At 34.9% G+C, this 15,721-nt stretch overlaps 1 protein-coding gene across 2 annotated transcripts; it reads right to left on the bottom strand.

The window, feature by feature from the left end:
* Nucleotides 1-9,936: 9,936 nt before the first annotated feature.
* LOC310895755 (uncharacterized protein) lies at nucleotides 9,937-15,230 on the bottom strand. Of its 2 annotated transcripts, XM_083827378.1 has the most exons (4): nucleotides 14,796-15,230; nucleotides 12,083-12,105; nucleotides 11,385-11,526; nucleotides 10,104-11,179 (listed from the first exon to the last, which is right to left on the bottom strand). In XM_083827378.1, exons 1-4 carry the CDS (start codon nucleotides 14,802-14,804, stop codon nucleotides 10,853-10,855), a joined length of 501 nt encoding a protein of 166 aa, XP_083683504.1. In that variant the 5' UTR covers nucleotides 14,805-15,230; the 3' UTR covers nucleotides 10,104-10,852. The 2 variants fall into 2 exon arrangements, 1 of the variants encoding a protein (XP_083683504.1); XR_014580934.1 differs by lacking the exons at nucleotides 10,104-11,179; nucleotides 14,796-15,230 and adding an exon at nucleotides 9,937-9,995 and having other exon boundaries at nucleotides 11,385-13,157.
* Nucleotides 15,231-15,721: the final 491 nt, after the last annotated feature.

Below are 15,721 nucleotides of genomic sequence, written 5' to 3'. Positions count from 1 at the left end.
GGAGCAGAAAATCCCGCACACGTTCAGGGTCAGTTGGGAGTTTGTCATTTCCACTGTCATGGTCCTCCAGCCCAGGGCACCCTGGGTCCCGAAGCCCATCATCAGCATTGAAGACGGAGGCAAAGAAGGCGTTAAATGTCTCTGTTTGCCTGTGTCCTTGTCTGTGAGGTGACCTTCCCCATCTAGTAGCAGACCTATGTTTTTTTTGGTCCTCCTTTTACTGTTCACCTTTCTAAAAAAAAAGAAAAAAAAAAAAAAACACTTTTTATTGTCTCCCACAGACCTGGCCAGCTTCAACTCTAATTGGGCTTTGGCCACATGAATTTTCTCTCTATAAACACGAACAGTGTCCCTGTATTCCTTCCATGTTGCCTGACCCTGCTTCCAGCAGCCGAATATTTTTGTTCCACCTAAGCTCTAGTAGAAGATCCCTGGTCAGCCAGGCCAGCCTTCTGCCCTCCTTGCCTGACTTCCGATATTTTGGAATCGCCTGATCCTGTGTTTTTAGGAGGCAGTGCTGACCAGCACTGATGGATGCCAATGCCTTCAAAAGCAGTTTCCCAGGGGACCTTGTTAACTAGTTCCCTGAGCAGCCTGAAGTCTGCTTTCCCCATATCCAGGGCTGAAGTTTTGGTGGCAGTTTTCTTTCTGTCACCAAAAATTCTAAACTCAACCACTTCATGGTCACTATGACCAAGATGGCCGCCAGTTGCCATGTCTCCCACAAGACCCTTTCTGTTCCCCAGCAACAGATCTAGGAGGGCATCTTTCCTAGTTGGCTCCCTTAGCACCTGCACCAAGAATTTATCATCTAGGTGCTTTACTAACCTTCTGGACTTGCTTGTGTCGGCCGTGCAATAATCCCAGTTGATGTCTGGGAAGTTGAAATCCACCATAAGGACAAGGGGAATTTATCTTGAGGCATCTCTTAGTTCCACAAAGAATAATTCAATAATTCATCATATTTTACTATCTCCCTTTAAAAATATAGCTATTATTTTATTGCAGTTCCTTCAGTACAGACTCTCATCTCCACAGCATTCCCTTATAAAGCAGGTAAACACTCCAACACATGAAATTTCCTTCAGATTCCATAGCACACATATTCTCCTTCTCAAACCAGTCATTCACATGTATTGTCATCTAAACTCATGCCAATCTGAACCCACTACCCAGGTTTCCCCTCAGAAAACCTTCCTTCCCAATTCTAGTCTTCCCTTCTCAAGGTTGAGGAATTTTTTCATTACACATACTATCAATATTACATGATAGTATTACAGTTAGGATCACCTAAACTCTCCGAGCAGATTTTTTTTTTTTTTTCAGGCTGCCCCAGGAACACCTTCATTCCCAAAGCTCTTCCTCTCCCCTTCTCTATTCAGCTAAGAAGTTTTACTCCTTCAGACCACCTACCTAATTTACTCTCAAGTTTCTTTGCTCTTCTACTTCATGTCATGCATCTTTTATTCTGATCCTGCTCTCCACCTCTCCACATGTGCAATTTTTCTCACTCTGTATTTCTTTGCTTCATGTTACACACATAAATAGTTGTTTCACATACTTTTAGGCTCTTTTAGTTCCTTTATCTTCCCAAACAATGTTTTTCCAGCCAATATCTCTTATTTCTCCACTATCCCTTCTTTCTGCTTCAGATTTTCTCCCAGCCTATTTATCAACTCTTTTACTTTATCTTTCTCCCACTTCTTCATGTTTTACTACAGCCAAGTTCTTCCAACTCAATTACTAAAACAGCTGATTTCAGGGCTTGATTTCAAGATCCATGAAATAGTCCACATGATGTGCAGAAGCAGTCCTTACTGTCTTGGGATTTATTTTTTTTCTCAAAACATATATATGCACTCTAAGACAAGTTAGATTTTTAAAAGACTGTCATTTATAGTACACTACTCTATAAAAAGATAACAAAGTTATTAAATAGAGGAGACTGTTAATATATTTTTGAGACACTTTATCCAGAATAACAGTCACAGAATGAGTTTGAGGTTGGAAGGGACCTCTGAAGATCATCTAGTCCAACCCCCCTGCCAAGCAGGATCACCTACAGCACAGTGCTCAGAATGGCATCCAGGCAGGTTTTGAATATCTTTAGAGAAGGAGACTCCACAGCCTCTCTGGGCAGCCTGTTCCAGTGCTATGTCACCCTCACAGTACCCTCTCATATTCAGCTGGAACTTCCTGTGCTTCAGTTTGTGCCTGGTGCTTCTCGTCCTGCCACTGGACACAACTGAAAAGAGACTGGCTCCATCCTCTCGACACCCTCCCTTCAAATATTTACATACATTAATGAAGTCATATAGGTTATATGGCTATGAGGTCATATATCCATATAGCACATTATGTTTTCTTTAGGTATGGTATATGTAAAGTACATAATTACAGCAAAAATGTATTATAACCAAAAAGTAGTTCCTTGTCCCAAAGAGCTTACAGTGTTAATAGAAAAAACAAACATATTGATTACAAAGTAGCACTGAGCTACAACTAACTGCATGAAAAGCAATAGCAACAGCATCTTAGCTTTTTTAGCACTGAAGTTTTCACATGTAGCACAAGTGAGAAGAGATATGAAGGATAATGGTCTCTTTCTGTTTTCCTTTTTTTTTTTTTTCTACGAAATACATACATTTCACAGAAATCAGGACAAAGCAAGTTTAAATGCCCTTTTATGAAAGTGCTGTAACAATTTTCATTGATTCTGAGTGGTTTTGTGTTTGTGTGTTGCTTATTTGTTCTTTAAGACCCTTCTGTATGCAACAATTCTGTTTAATTCCACTCATATATGGGACATACTCTGATTACCGAAATATTTATAGGTGTACTCTTTTCTCAGGCTTACGTAGTAGCTCTGTCTCTCTAAAAGCAGAATATAGATTTGCTTCTAACTGGCATGATAATCTCATTGCCATTATTATGTCATGGTTTATCAAGATATTAATTTGTGGGCCACTGATTATGATCATAAACATTTTGAACTACTATTAAAATGTATATCTTTGCATTTCATTTGGTCTTGAAATCATCTGTTAACAGGTTTCCTTCCTTGACTGCCTCTGAAAGAGGAGGATCATGTTAGTTTTGTATTTTTCACTGATTTCAGAAGAAGTGTGTTAAACACAACCATCACCTGTGACAGTTTGTCGGATTACAATATTAATGATATTAATTTTCTATGGTCAATATGAGCAAGAAACTAACCACAAAATGTTTGTATTCTCTAACTTCTTTTTTACTCCCTTTGCATGACATAACTCTTTATAAGACACCCTGCCTATTCTACATTTATTTCTTTTGGAATAGCACTGTACATATGGACCCTACTGAACATAAAGCTCAGTTCCTCAATCCATCCCAACAATATCCATGAGAGCTATTTAATAAGAACAATTGTCTTTCAGCTTCCTTCTACAGAGGGAAATACAGCTGGATGAAGGGGAAACAGTAGTTTCCTTGAGAGTGACTGCCAACCAGTGAGTTTCAGAGCTCTTTCCCAGATTTTTGATAGTTCTGTTACAATCTTATAACTCTGAATAATCTAGTGAAGAGTATGTAAAGATCTCAAAAATACACACACACTGTGCAAGATGTTGCTAAGTTTCTTTAGAGAACAACTACTATCTACAAAAGACAGGAAATTTAAGAATAATGAAAGAGCACATTTTATACTAAGGGAGTTATCAGACTGATGATGAAGATAATTTTGTATTTGCTCTTCCATTTGGCAATGATCAAATGCCAATCTGTGGGAAGTGGGGGAGAAAAAAGAAAAAAAGCCACACTTATGGCTGCTAAAATTTTCATTGACAGATCTTTAAAGTGCATTCTGACTGACTCTTAAATTTCTACAGGGATTGTGATATGTACCCACTCTATCAAACAAAAATATGCAAACACACTGATTTTTTTCTGCAACTTTTTTTTTCTTTATGTTAGTTTCTGAAATTAAAACAGATTTTCAGAAATCCAGAAGCACCTTTAAACATTATTTTTACAAAATGTTGATGGTTTCTATACAGAGATGATAATTTAAAGATTTTTTTTTAGAACCTTAAAAATAGGTAATAAGTGTTCAGCCCTGTAATATAAAGAAAAATTCTTTATAAATAGCACACCCTTATAAGTCCAGTCAACACTCAAGGTACCGTTCGAAAATGACTGTTTATAAATAATAGCTTCCTGAATCCTGATGTTTCTTATCAAAAGCTATACTGGAGTCATTCAAAGGTCTTCCAATTAGTGGATTCAGACTTGAATGAAGGTTTAATTATATATAGCCTGATCATTGTGATAGAGTTTCTTTGTAGTCAGTTTTCTGCTTGTATGTGCTATATATGGTTTTGCTTGAAGTAATGTGGATATGCAGCAGGAAAGAAGAGAATAGGAGGGAAACAGAACAAGAAACATGAAGCATGCTGGGGGACTCTGAAAGGAGCAGAATCCCTATTTACAACAGAAGACAGACCCATAGCCATTGTGAGGTATGATGGAAAATTCTCAGAATTTTCTAATTGTACCAAAAGTTACAGTGGTACAATAATATTGGTGAGAGTTTGGAAATCCAGTGAGCTGGACTGGAAATAAGAAGGGAATGCAAGAGTGAACACTGTGGGTAGGGGAATATTTGCTTTCAGTCGTTTTGATTACTCCCTTACCCAGAGAGGCTGGAATTACTTTATTCTGATTCTCCATTCTGGACAACCTGAAATCATCAGGAGAAGCAAGCTTAGTAGATAACACTGTTATGAAGACTCTATTGAGAGCAGTTGTCCTGACTCCTGTGTAGTACTTCTGGTTTTGCAAGTATATTTTAGAGTCATGAAGCATCAATAGAATATTCTATAACATAACAAAAATAGAAAACTTGATAACACTGATAACTGAAACAGGTATTAGTAGAGAATTGCATTGAACTTCATATAAAAATAAATAAGACAAGGAATTCTGTACTGATTGCATTATTCCTTTTCATATTTAATTCAACAAAACCACTCTCTTTTAGAATCCACTTCTTACAGATATGTCAATGTCTCTGGAATTCAAAACTACTTTGTAACATAAACCAGAGAGTATTGCTATAGAATTGAAGTAGTGTGCTGCCAGGTAGCAATGCTTTTGTGGATAAAATAGTTTTATTTTATTCTTTTGTGCCAACAAAAACACATCAAAATAATAAAAGAAACTTTAATATAATATTAATTAATTCTATTGAATTCCATATATTCGTTACATTTTTTTTCTGAGGAATAAATCTACTTTTTAGTTCTGGAAATATTTGTTGTGTTTGGCACGTTTGTCACAGCCATATCATCTCCATCTCTGGAATAAGAATCTGCATTTTACAGCATGAGATTTAACTTTTTCATTCAGCTGCCAATATCAGTTCCATCCATTCCTTGCCCCCCTTTTTTTCTTTCTATTTCTTTAGTTAATCTTAATTTTTTGTATTGTTTTCTTTTTTTTCTGTCCTGTTCTGCTTTTCTCTACAATCTTTTTAGCTTTCTCTCCTTTCCCCTGCTTTGTTCTGTATTTCCTAATCTCATTCTACTTTCTAATCTTCTGAATCAGGGAGAAATTTGCTAGCCCCAGCAATTCTCTGGAAATAACATATAAGCAAAAGAAAAAACGGTGTTTATGTAAAAGGGTGTACTTCAATACCCGTGGGACAGCTATTCACACAGTTAAGAGGAAAAAACATTGATAGTCCAGAAACTTAGCAAGGTGGTGGGAAGTAGTTACAAATATTTTGTTCAGAGATAAATACAAAAAAGAGTTCAGTATATTTGATGACTGTAACTATAAACATTAAATATATATATATATTTACACAGAGTTTGACACGGTAAAAAATATTTTTACAGTTTACATTTTACACTTACTTCCACTGGCACAGTACATCTAAGTTGTGACTATTTTCTATAAAGTAAAGAAAATTCCCATAGAGACACGAATTAAATCTTCAGCAAGACAGGCAAAATGATTAAGAAAGAAAAAGAGTTGCCACTAAGCCTTCCTTATTCACTCTCTGTGAGTTAACTAGACTTGACATTGTTAAAGTTTAGTTGCTATTTCTATATATGACTGTCACTTTGATTAACATTACTTGTAATGCTTTGCAATGTCATTCTGCCTAGAGACAAATATATATGAGTTTATAAACAGGTAATCCTGTTTTGTTATGATTTAGGTTTTGTTTGTAAGAAACTCACCTTCTTGCAACACTGATGACATCAAGAGGAATTACTGTAGAATTCAAAGGCTCTGCATCTGTGTTGACAGTTTCTGTAGTGTATATTGTTTAATTTTTAATATGATGAGGTATGAAAGGCTAATGTAATTTCTGATTAAAGTCTCAAGTACTCATTTATTGTACTGAAATATTGGAATCTAACTTAGGTTTCAAAACAGTGAAATAAATAAAAACTTGAAATGTTAATTAGAGAATTTATGGTTAATCTAAAATAAGTAGGAAATGCTATAGAATACTTGCAGTTATTTTTAAATTTTCTACTGTAATAAACATGACTGGATGACACCAAACCAAGCAGTGATCAGAATGATCTTCTCTTCTAACAATGGAATACAAATTGTAATGATATTAATTTTACATGAGTATAGAAATGAATTTGCAGTTTGATATTAGAAAATATATTTTTACTGTCTCAAACTATAATTTTTGTGAATGGGTTTCAAACTTTGATATGAACACACATTCCAACCTACATTCACAAATATTCTGCTGCTCACAAAGCTTGAAAATACATGAATGGCCTTTCCATTCTGAGACAAGTTGTGGGACTTCATGAAACAAAGAAAATTCCCAAGTTTGGGATGGTTCCAGTAACGTGTGAGAAAGACTACTTGCAAGTAAGACTTTTTAAGATTTCTGAGAGGCAAGTTAGGTGAGATCAAACGTTGGACATATTAGAGGGAAAAGAACTTCTTATATTCTGAAGAGTTCTGTTTGCGTTGTTTTTTACAAAGTCTAGGCAACTTGTAATAATGTCAGTAATTTAACATGACATAAATAACATACAAAGCAACAACAGCCCACTTAAGGCTACCATTTTCAATAATGTTTCTATTTGTGTTCCAGTAGAAGCAGAGTGGAGAGAACACATTCATCATGTTTCTTTGTTTCATTTGTGTACATTAGTTTATGCCATTACTTTATCTGAAAATGCTCAAACTCCTCGATGGTCTATTCTGACTTGCAGTATCATTGAATACTGAAGGTTTTCTGAGAGGACACCAATGCAAAAACCCTGCAAAGAGCAACAACAGGCGGGCAACCCTGAAGAGTCAAGGCTATTACAGAGAAAGCTTTAAGATCTTTTTTCTTGCTAGGAATTTAGCTCAGAATAGACCTAGGTCTTTGGGGAATGAGTCTTGCATATATTACAAAGACTTCGGAGCGAACAGTTGTGTCCAGCAACCCTGGACTTTCCTAGATATTTTCCATCTACTGTAATTCCTGAGTTTCTTTATGAACAATAAAAGAATGTAGCAATTTTTCTATTGTTCTGGGCAGTAATAATTAAAAGTCTTTCCTATTTCTTGAATCTCACTTTACCGGTAGGAAGGCAGATCAACCCAAATGGTTAATTGTAAAGTCTTACGCTAATTCTCACATTAAAGGCTGGGTATGTGAAAAAATATGGAAAGATTTGCTCATATGCTGAAAGCATAGCATTTCTTAATCAAAGCAGTGATAAAATAAAATACTGAGACTTTGCCTTTCTGTTTTTGAGATTCAAGCTTACTTAAAAGCAACCATAAGTGTGACAAGAATGGTAATTTTTCTCTTAAATTTTGTTAAGAAACTCTGGTTTTATGAGAACTGAATGTTTCTACTAGGTTATGCATAACATTATGCAAGAAGTAGCTTCTCTAAAACCCTGCATAAACCTGGAGTGGGTTACTTTGGTACAACAACAGTTTTTATTATTTTCTGATGAAACAGCTAAACCTAATACTATGCTTTGTTAATCTTGAAAACCTGTTGGTGTCAGTATTTTGAGGCACGCAGGCAAACAACAACAACAAAACTATTTTATGAAGTACAGGAACAACTTAAGATTTGTGACAATATCATGCTCCCATAAAGTGGTAGTGTTACCTTGCAAGGACAAGAGAAAGTAATGTTGGAAAATGTATTGTATCTCAGACCTCTAATTATGTGCTGAGAACTGACAGCTATATTATTAGTGGGAAGAATATACATGTAATTTCTTGATGTGGTTTCCTCTTTGTGCTACCCCTAAATTTGACCTAAGAGATGCTCAGAATGCTCAGAAGCACTAATTAGTTTCTGATAGCCACTCTCCCAGTACCCCCATTCATTAGCTAGAGTAAAGGCTTTGAATCAGTACATGTGCAATTCTTCCAGCCTATGCCAAACATATCTACACAAAATTGTTTGTGCTTTAAGAAATTGGAAGGCAGAGGGACCATTGGGACTATTATTTTTTAGCAAAAGTATTATCTTTGTATAAAACTTTCTGAAAAAAAAAAAGAAAATAATATGTAAAATAGAAATAATATTTTCATTTTTATGTTGAATTTAAAATTATTTCACTTAGATTTTTTTGTCAAAGGTTAGTTCATCTGAATTTTCTTTAAAATATCACTTTAAAAGTTGCTTGTTTCTCTCTGTTGTCTATGAAAAGAAATTTCAGTGGCTAGTTCAGACACAGACATGTAATCTTTAGAAGCTCATCTAAAGGCAGATACACTTCGCCCATATTACCTTAAAAAGACAAAATACTCCCATTTTTTCACAATCTGTAGAACTACAGTAAGGAAGTAAAACAAAAGAAAGGAAGGAAAGAAGAAAGGAAAGACAAAAGGAAAGAGGGAAGGGAGGAAAGAAGGAAGGAAAAAATGAAACAAGATATTTAGAATGAAATGGAAAATAATTTTGCATTAGCCTAAAAAAAAAATAAATATTTAGATTTGTATAAATTTTAGAGCTTTTAGAATTTTAAGATCAACTTAAAATTATACATTGATATTTCCGGTGTGGATAGGAGACCTTGCATGAACAAGACTTACACACGCTACAGGAAATTTTGAAACATATATTCAGAAGTTGACAAAGAACTGTTAAGTCAAGGACTGTGTTCCAGCTCATGCATAACAACATCCTACATCATTCCACTACAGTAGAGTTCCAAACCATAGAACTCAAATGTTAGAATCTTAAAATCATAGAATATCTTGAGTTGCAAGGGACATGAAGGAATCATTGAGCCCAGTTCCTCCTCCAAAACAATAAAGGCATATATTTCTCAAAGGAGAAATATGAGACCCCCCCATCAAATATAGACACTATCCCCCTACATTAGCCCTGGCTTTAAGCTACTCTTCAACAAACAAGCCTCCAAATTAGTTCAGATTAATATTCTGAACTTCTAATATTTTGTCTTTTCCTGCTATTATTTGCTATTCTACATATATTGAGTAGTGACCAATGGCACATACACTACGGTGGCTGTCTACATTTTTTCTATTGAGCTAAAGTCATTTTGCAGAGTTTTAAGGTTATTTAAGCCTTATTCTACAGCTTCAATTATATAATTTTGGATATAAAAACCAAATTAAAATATAATCTAATTTTTTTAAGTGTTAAAGGATTGGAGAGGTATTCTGTATGAAAACAAACAAACAAACAAAACAAACAAAAAAATTTGGATTATACAGTTGGAGGATAAAAATGGACATTATTTGTGGAACCAGTGGTGCAGAGGAAAAATATAACAATAATGTATATCATCATTATGATTATTTAATTTCCTCATTGCATCTGAATAACACAGGAAAACAGGATGTTGAAGAAAAATACCAGGTTTTCAAGCTAACAGTTCTGCTTAGACTCTTTGCTTATTTGGCAAATATTACATAAAACTTATTTTATTCACCCACCTACTGAAGTTCAAAACCCAAAGGTATGAGAAGAAGGAAATCTTCTTTCAATTTAGCTAAAACACAAGAAAAAAGAGTCTGATTCCATCCATTGTAAATAGAGTTATGCAAGTTTTGTCTCAGATAAAAATCTTCTTTCACAGCAACCATTTCCAAAGGTATATTTGTGGATGATTCAGAGCAGAGAATAAGGGTTTCAACCACCCCTTTGGATGATAGCACTAGATGAATAGGATTTACCAGTATAAAATATTGTACGTGAGAAAAGTGAATATAATTTAAAATATTTTCTCTTTGTCTCATAGGATTCATGCCTTGCTTGTTAAGTATACCACTAGAGCTGGAAAATATATGACGTCTTTTTCTTGGGAAATTGTAGTCCCTCAAGTAGAAAACAAATTTTACCCTCCACAGTACTGTGTCTTTTTTTATTGTTTAGTCAATTAAATAATATAATGTTTTAATATAACTCCTGTGAATTTTAAAATTTCACCACTAACGTTCTTGCTATCCCATGAGTCCTCAAAGGTAACCAGAAGAAAATTGTTCATAATTTGAGAACAGAAAAAAATAGGTAATTCAATGAAGTTTTTTAACTTCATATTTTATTCATATTTATTTTATATGCAGAAAGCATTTTGATACAGAATGCACCTAAATACCTCATGAATTAATAGCCTAGGTTCATATACATTTCCTAATAGAAAATCTCTTTTTTACACCAAATTCTTAGAATTGTAAATCAGCAAATTCAATACAATATGAAGTACAGTAGACAACAACAATTAAAGCGAAGCAAAACAACAAAAAAATAAATAATAGAACAAAAATACCACCTTTCTGTGATTTATACTGTAATTTTTTTCAATAGAAGCCTCAGGCACTTTCAATTACATCCCACTCCCCTAGTTTTTCAACTCCCATATGTCAAGACTGCAAACAGGTGTTGTATTTTAGAAAGGCAAAACTCTCTCGCTTCAGGTAGGAGAGCTGAGTGAAGTATTTCATGTTGTTCCATGTTCTCAGAAAATCTCTGAACTACTGGAAAAGTTTCACAGTCAGAAAGTGGTAAGAGACATCTCCTCAAACTCATGTGTGAAGGATGAGAGGTCCGGAAGAGAGTGATTTTGATCTCACAGCGGTACCCTGTCTGTACTTCACACACTGTATGGGTAACATGCCCTTCCTCTGTGCTATGAACCTTATTGCCATCAACTTCTGTGAAAAGGTTGTGGTTTGCCTAAAGTGGGGAAGTTGTTTTATTTTTCGTGATATCCACATGAGCCAGCCCTTACAAGACTGTACTCTGTTGTGTAAAGGAGTGGAGAAACACCTGCTGATATCCACAGAGAAAGTCCCCACACCCCCACAGTATAACATGGGTAACACTTATGGTCCTTTAAGAAGAGAACACTGAAGACCCTTACTTCAAATTAAATACTCACCAAGAAACAGAAAGGACCTCGGAGAAAAGAGACCATGCAACATGTCCTCATGGGGTGGTGATCATGGTGTCTCATTACGTTGCTGTAAATGCAATTGCTGTCCCTCCTTGCCATTAATCCTTGATTACTCCAATGAAATACTCTATTAAATTAAAAAATTAATGTGAGAGTAAAATAGTGCAAATCAATTTACATGATGTTACAGCTGAATTTCTTTTTTTTTTTTTTTTTGGAAACTGCAGCTTTAACTTCATTTGAAATCCCATCCTGTCAGCAGTAGATAGCTTTCCATGATTAATACCCATTAAAAGTTTTGGAATACACACAAACACACAAATATATATATATACATATATATAAACACATACATACATACAGGAAAGATGAAGTCATTGCCAAAATGTTTCTTAGTAACTGCAGTCATTCACTCTGTGAACAACTAGATCATTAGTGAAGATTTTTGCTTGCCTCCTGTTCTGATAAGTTAACAAGCATAGTCATTTAGTTTTTTTCACTCTCATCACACTTAGGAGTAAGCTACTTTCTCCACCAGCATATTTTTTACTGACTTCATTATTCATCTGTTATTTCATTGGTGCACCTGAAGTTACTTTAGAGGTGTCAAACAACACCAGGCCCAGCAATTTTTGTTCTTCCAAATTTTTCCCACACTTGTCCCAGGAATACTGCATACATACCGAATTCTTGTTTCATCCTCTGGCTGATAGAAAAGCATTTGTTGTAGAGACTTGTTATTCATGCTTTTCTCTCCTGTTGCTGACAGAAACTTGTGATGAGTTCAGTGAGATTGCTTAGAGTTCCCACATCTGGAAACGCAGAGCTGATCAAGTCAGATGGTGTCAAAATTTTTGAGAAGCTGAACATATGATCCATGTATGATTGTACTGCCCTCCTTTTATCAGTGATGTTACAGATGGTTGTCATTAGGTCATATGTGCCTTTCTTCTCTCTGAATCCGCCCTTTAACTTCATGTGATCTTTTATCATATGGACAAAGACTTTGTTCTTCAGCAGAGTCTAGAAGACGTTAATGATTGTAATAACACTGCTGTGCTGTCTTTTCTTTGCTAAGGGCAAAAAGATTACCTTTGTCCAGTTAGTTTTCTGGCTACCCTGACATTGGTGAAAATTTCTCACGAGATCAGCTCTGATCATTGATTGTTTTTATCAGTTCTCATAACACACTAGCAACTGCTGTGGCTTCGTTTTTAAGAATGAGCACAATCTCAGTTCCTCTTACTCAGCTAACAGCTCTTGCTCTTTTTGTCATCATCCTATGTGGTGAACAGTTCTGATGAAGTATGTGGACAGATGCATTCAGCAAAATATGTAACATTAGTAGCTTTAAACACAGCTAATGTCTCTACAACTTGTCACAACTTTACAATTTAGCAGGTACTATATTCACACAATAAGAAACCATGACCTAAAGTTGTCTTAACATCTAATCATCACCTATGAAAAGAGAAAAAAAAAAAAAAGAGAGAAAGAAAGAAAAACTGTATGAGTTAATGGGTAAGTGCAGGTATGCAAAAAGTTTAAAATAAAATAAAATAAAATAAAATAAAACAAAACAAAGTAAAACAAAACAAAATAAAATAAAATATAAAATAGTGCATTTTTTACATCATTACATTACTGTGATGGATTCTGAACCCATCCTACTTATTGGAGGTCATGATCGTGTCACTCCAGTTGGCAGGAAGAAAAGATAACTTTTCAAAGTAGCCAGATGAGGGAAAGCTGCATACTGACATTCTATATATGTGTGCGTATGTGTGTGTGTGTGTTTTTCTGAATGACATGGAAATGAGACATTGTTATGGCTTTTTGGTATGGTTGTATTATCTGGTATTATTCATAATTTCTGTAGCAGAATCCTTTTGAGTACTGATTCCAGTAATATAGGTAATTGATTTGACAATAAAAGCATGATGTGACTGGTGGTACATCACTCCTACTGACCAACCTTCAGATTTTGTCTAAGTTATATGCTCCAACAAGCTAACTTGGTCTGTGCAATTTTCAAAGCTCTTCTTTCTATAGCTGTCCTAGTCAACAGCCCTCAGCACATTCCTGTTTAGTAAATACAGAGAAACCTGATTCTCTGTTCTCAAGACTACAATTTGTGCTTGCCAACTTCAGTTGTATCTCATAGACATGACATCTATGTCCAAAGAGTATGCTTCTCAGTAGCAGAAATGATGAGGCCTGGGAACAGCATAACTGCTGGGTTGTTGATAGCAGCATAGACATATAAGGTAAGGTACCACAGATCACTCAAACACAGATTTATGTGTGCTTTGTCACTTTCTACCATCCCATTATTAGTTTCTGGTGTTGTCTATTTGCACATAACTCCTTTGTAAAACTACCTTGAATTTCTGGACTGTAGCTAGTTTGCACAACTGAGTAATCACAATACAGGAACTACAATAGCAGCAATATTAGTCTGTGAATTTCCACTTTAACATTTAATTGGAATTGCATCAGTAGTGATGCAGAACACAGACACATACTCACACATACAGACAAAAAAAATGTTCAATAAATATTATTTCCTGTACTGGAAGCAAGTAGAGCTTTGTATTTACATTGTCTATGAATGATGTCCATTCTAGTCCATTAGCAAATGAAGAAATATCTAGCAGGAATTAATATTTAAAATCATCAAACCTAAATAACATGAGTACAAGATTTTATATATATACATGTATATATATTTTTGGTTTTGTTTGTTTGTTTGTTTGTTTAATGACAGCCTATTGCACTGATAGCCCAATTATATTAATTTGCAACTAACTTTAGAATACCAGGAAAATTTCAAAGGACTGGAGGAGCCTTACACTGTCTATAGGAAATATAAAAATAAATAAATAAATAAAAGAATGACTGTGAGCTGAAATCAGAAATAATTTAAATTTGAATTAGAAATTTGGCAGTAAACTGTAATATTGAGGATAATTAATTACTAGAATAACCTTGTGGGAGGAATAAAACAGAATCCCCAGAGGAAGTACCCACTTGCTTTCCCTCTCCCCCACAGGAGTCTACATGCACTTCAGGATCTAGGTGGCCTCCTGGTTTGTATTAACACCAGTAGTGAATGATTCACCCAGTGCAGATCTTTGCGTCTTTTTTGTAGATCATCTTTTGTTAAAAATGATTTTTTGGATTTATTATAGGTGTTACTGAACAAAATTTAAAGGGCTGTGATATATAAGAAGTCTTATTAGAAGATTTAATAGTTTCTTTGGGGCTTTAACGTCAAAGTTGCAGGGACATGATTATTTTCTTATTACCCTTGTGGAAGGAATTTAACCTATTCCTACAAACTACAAGTATCTCCCATGGTTTCTCTTCATGCTCCTCACTATAATCACCGCTTACCACAGTCATTGAAGCCTTGTATTTTCTTGCTAGCAGATATTTCTGCTCTCAGTTTATATGTGTACTCCAAACAAACTAATACGCCTGCAGAAGAAAAACTTGAAAGACATAAATTAAGAATAACCAACAGTTATTAACAGGTCTATGTGAAACTTGAGCAGCAGTCCCCCATACCTGTTTGTCATTATAAATACACTCATTTCAGATATTTTAATTTTTATTTACAACTTTATTCACGCTTTTAAAAGTCTTAGAATATATGAAAAAATTATAGTAGTGTTCCCTGACAAAAGGGAAAATTCCTAGCTTACAAACCAATAAAGTTAAATTTTCACATTTGCTCCTAATATTGTTAGTTTCAACAACATAATTACAGTTAGATTTAAGGAAGAGGAGCTGTTTTACTTAATTTATGATGTTTAGATATTGTATCTGATATTACATCATAGTCAGTTTTTTTTTTTTGTTTGTTTGTTTGTTTTTTCCTTGAGTCAAAAGAATCCATCCACTTAATCTTAATCTTTTACAATATGTATAATGGTTTTAGACCCAAGAAGATGTATTATATGCTCACAGTTGTATTCAACTGACAGACAATGACAGAATGAACAAAATCACCATGAAAAGGTCTTCCTCAAAAACATAAAAAAGGAGTCAGATACTTGTGTAGCCTTATTTCTGACCAGAGCTTTTACATAGAAGTAGCCAAATGGTCTATAGCCAGGTATAACTTTCTTCACCATGTAAGACTCAGACTGTTATGCCATGAAGGGGGGATGGAGAGCTGGGGAGAAATCAGCAATGTGGAAAACCTTTCACAGCATAAAAAAATGGTGATGGGCGGGAGGGTTAAGATGACAGGCTGACTGGGAGCTATGTGTGGTGAATATGAAAAGAGGCAGGAGCTCAGTGGTAGAAATACAGTG

This window comes from Anser anser (genome assembly GCF_964211835.1).
Source record: "Anser anser genome assembly, chromosome: 2".
Lineage (NCBI taxonomy): Eukaryota > Metazoa > Chordata > Aves > Anseriformes > Anatidae > Anser > Anser anser.
Note: the sequence above shows the minus strand (reverse complement) of the source record. Positions and strands in the feature narration are given on the sequence as shown.

Bases quoted from the DNA above. Each gene is read 5' to 3' on its own strand.
- LOC310895755 (XM_083827378.1), bottom strand. The intron at 11,527-12,082 runs GTATGTATGCAG...TTAATTTAATAG, and splicing joins GAGGATGAAACAAGAATTCG to AGTATTTCATTGGAGTAATC. The intron at 11,180-11,384 runs GTGAGTATTTAA...TCCCCACTTTAG, and splicing joins GAGGTCCTTTCTGTTTCTTG to GCAAACCACAACCTTTTCAC.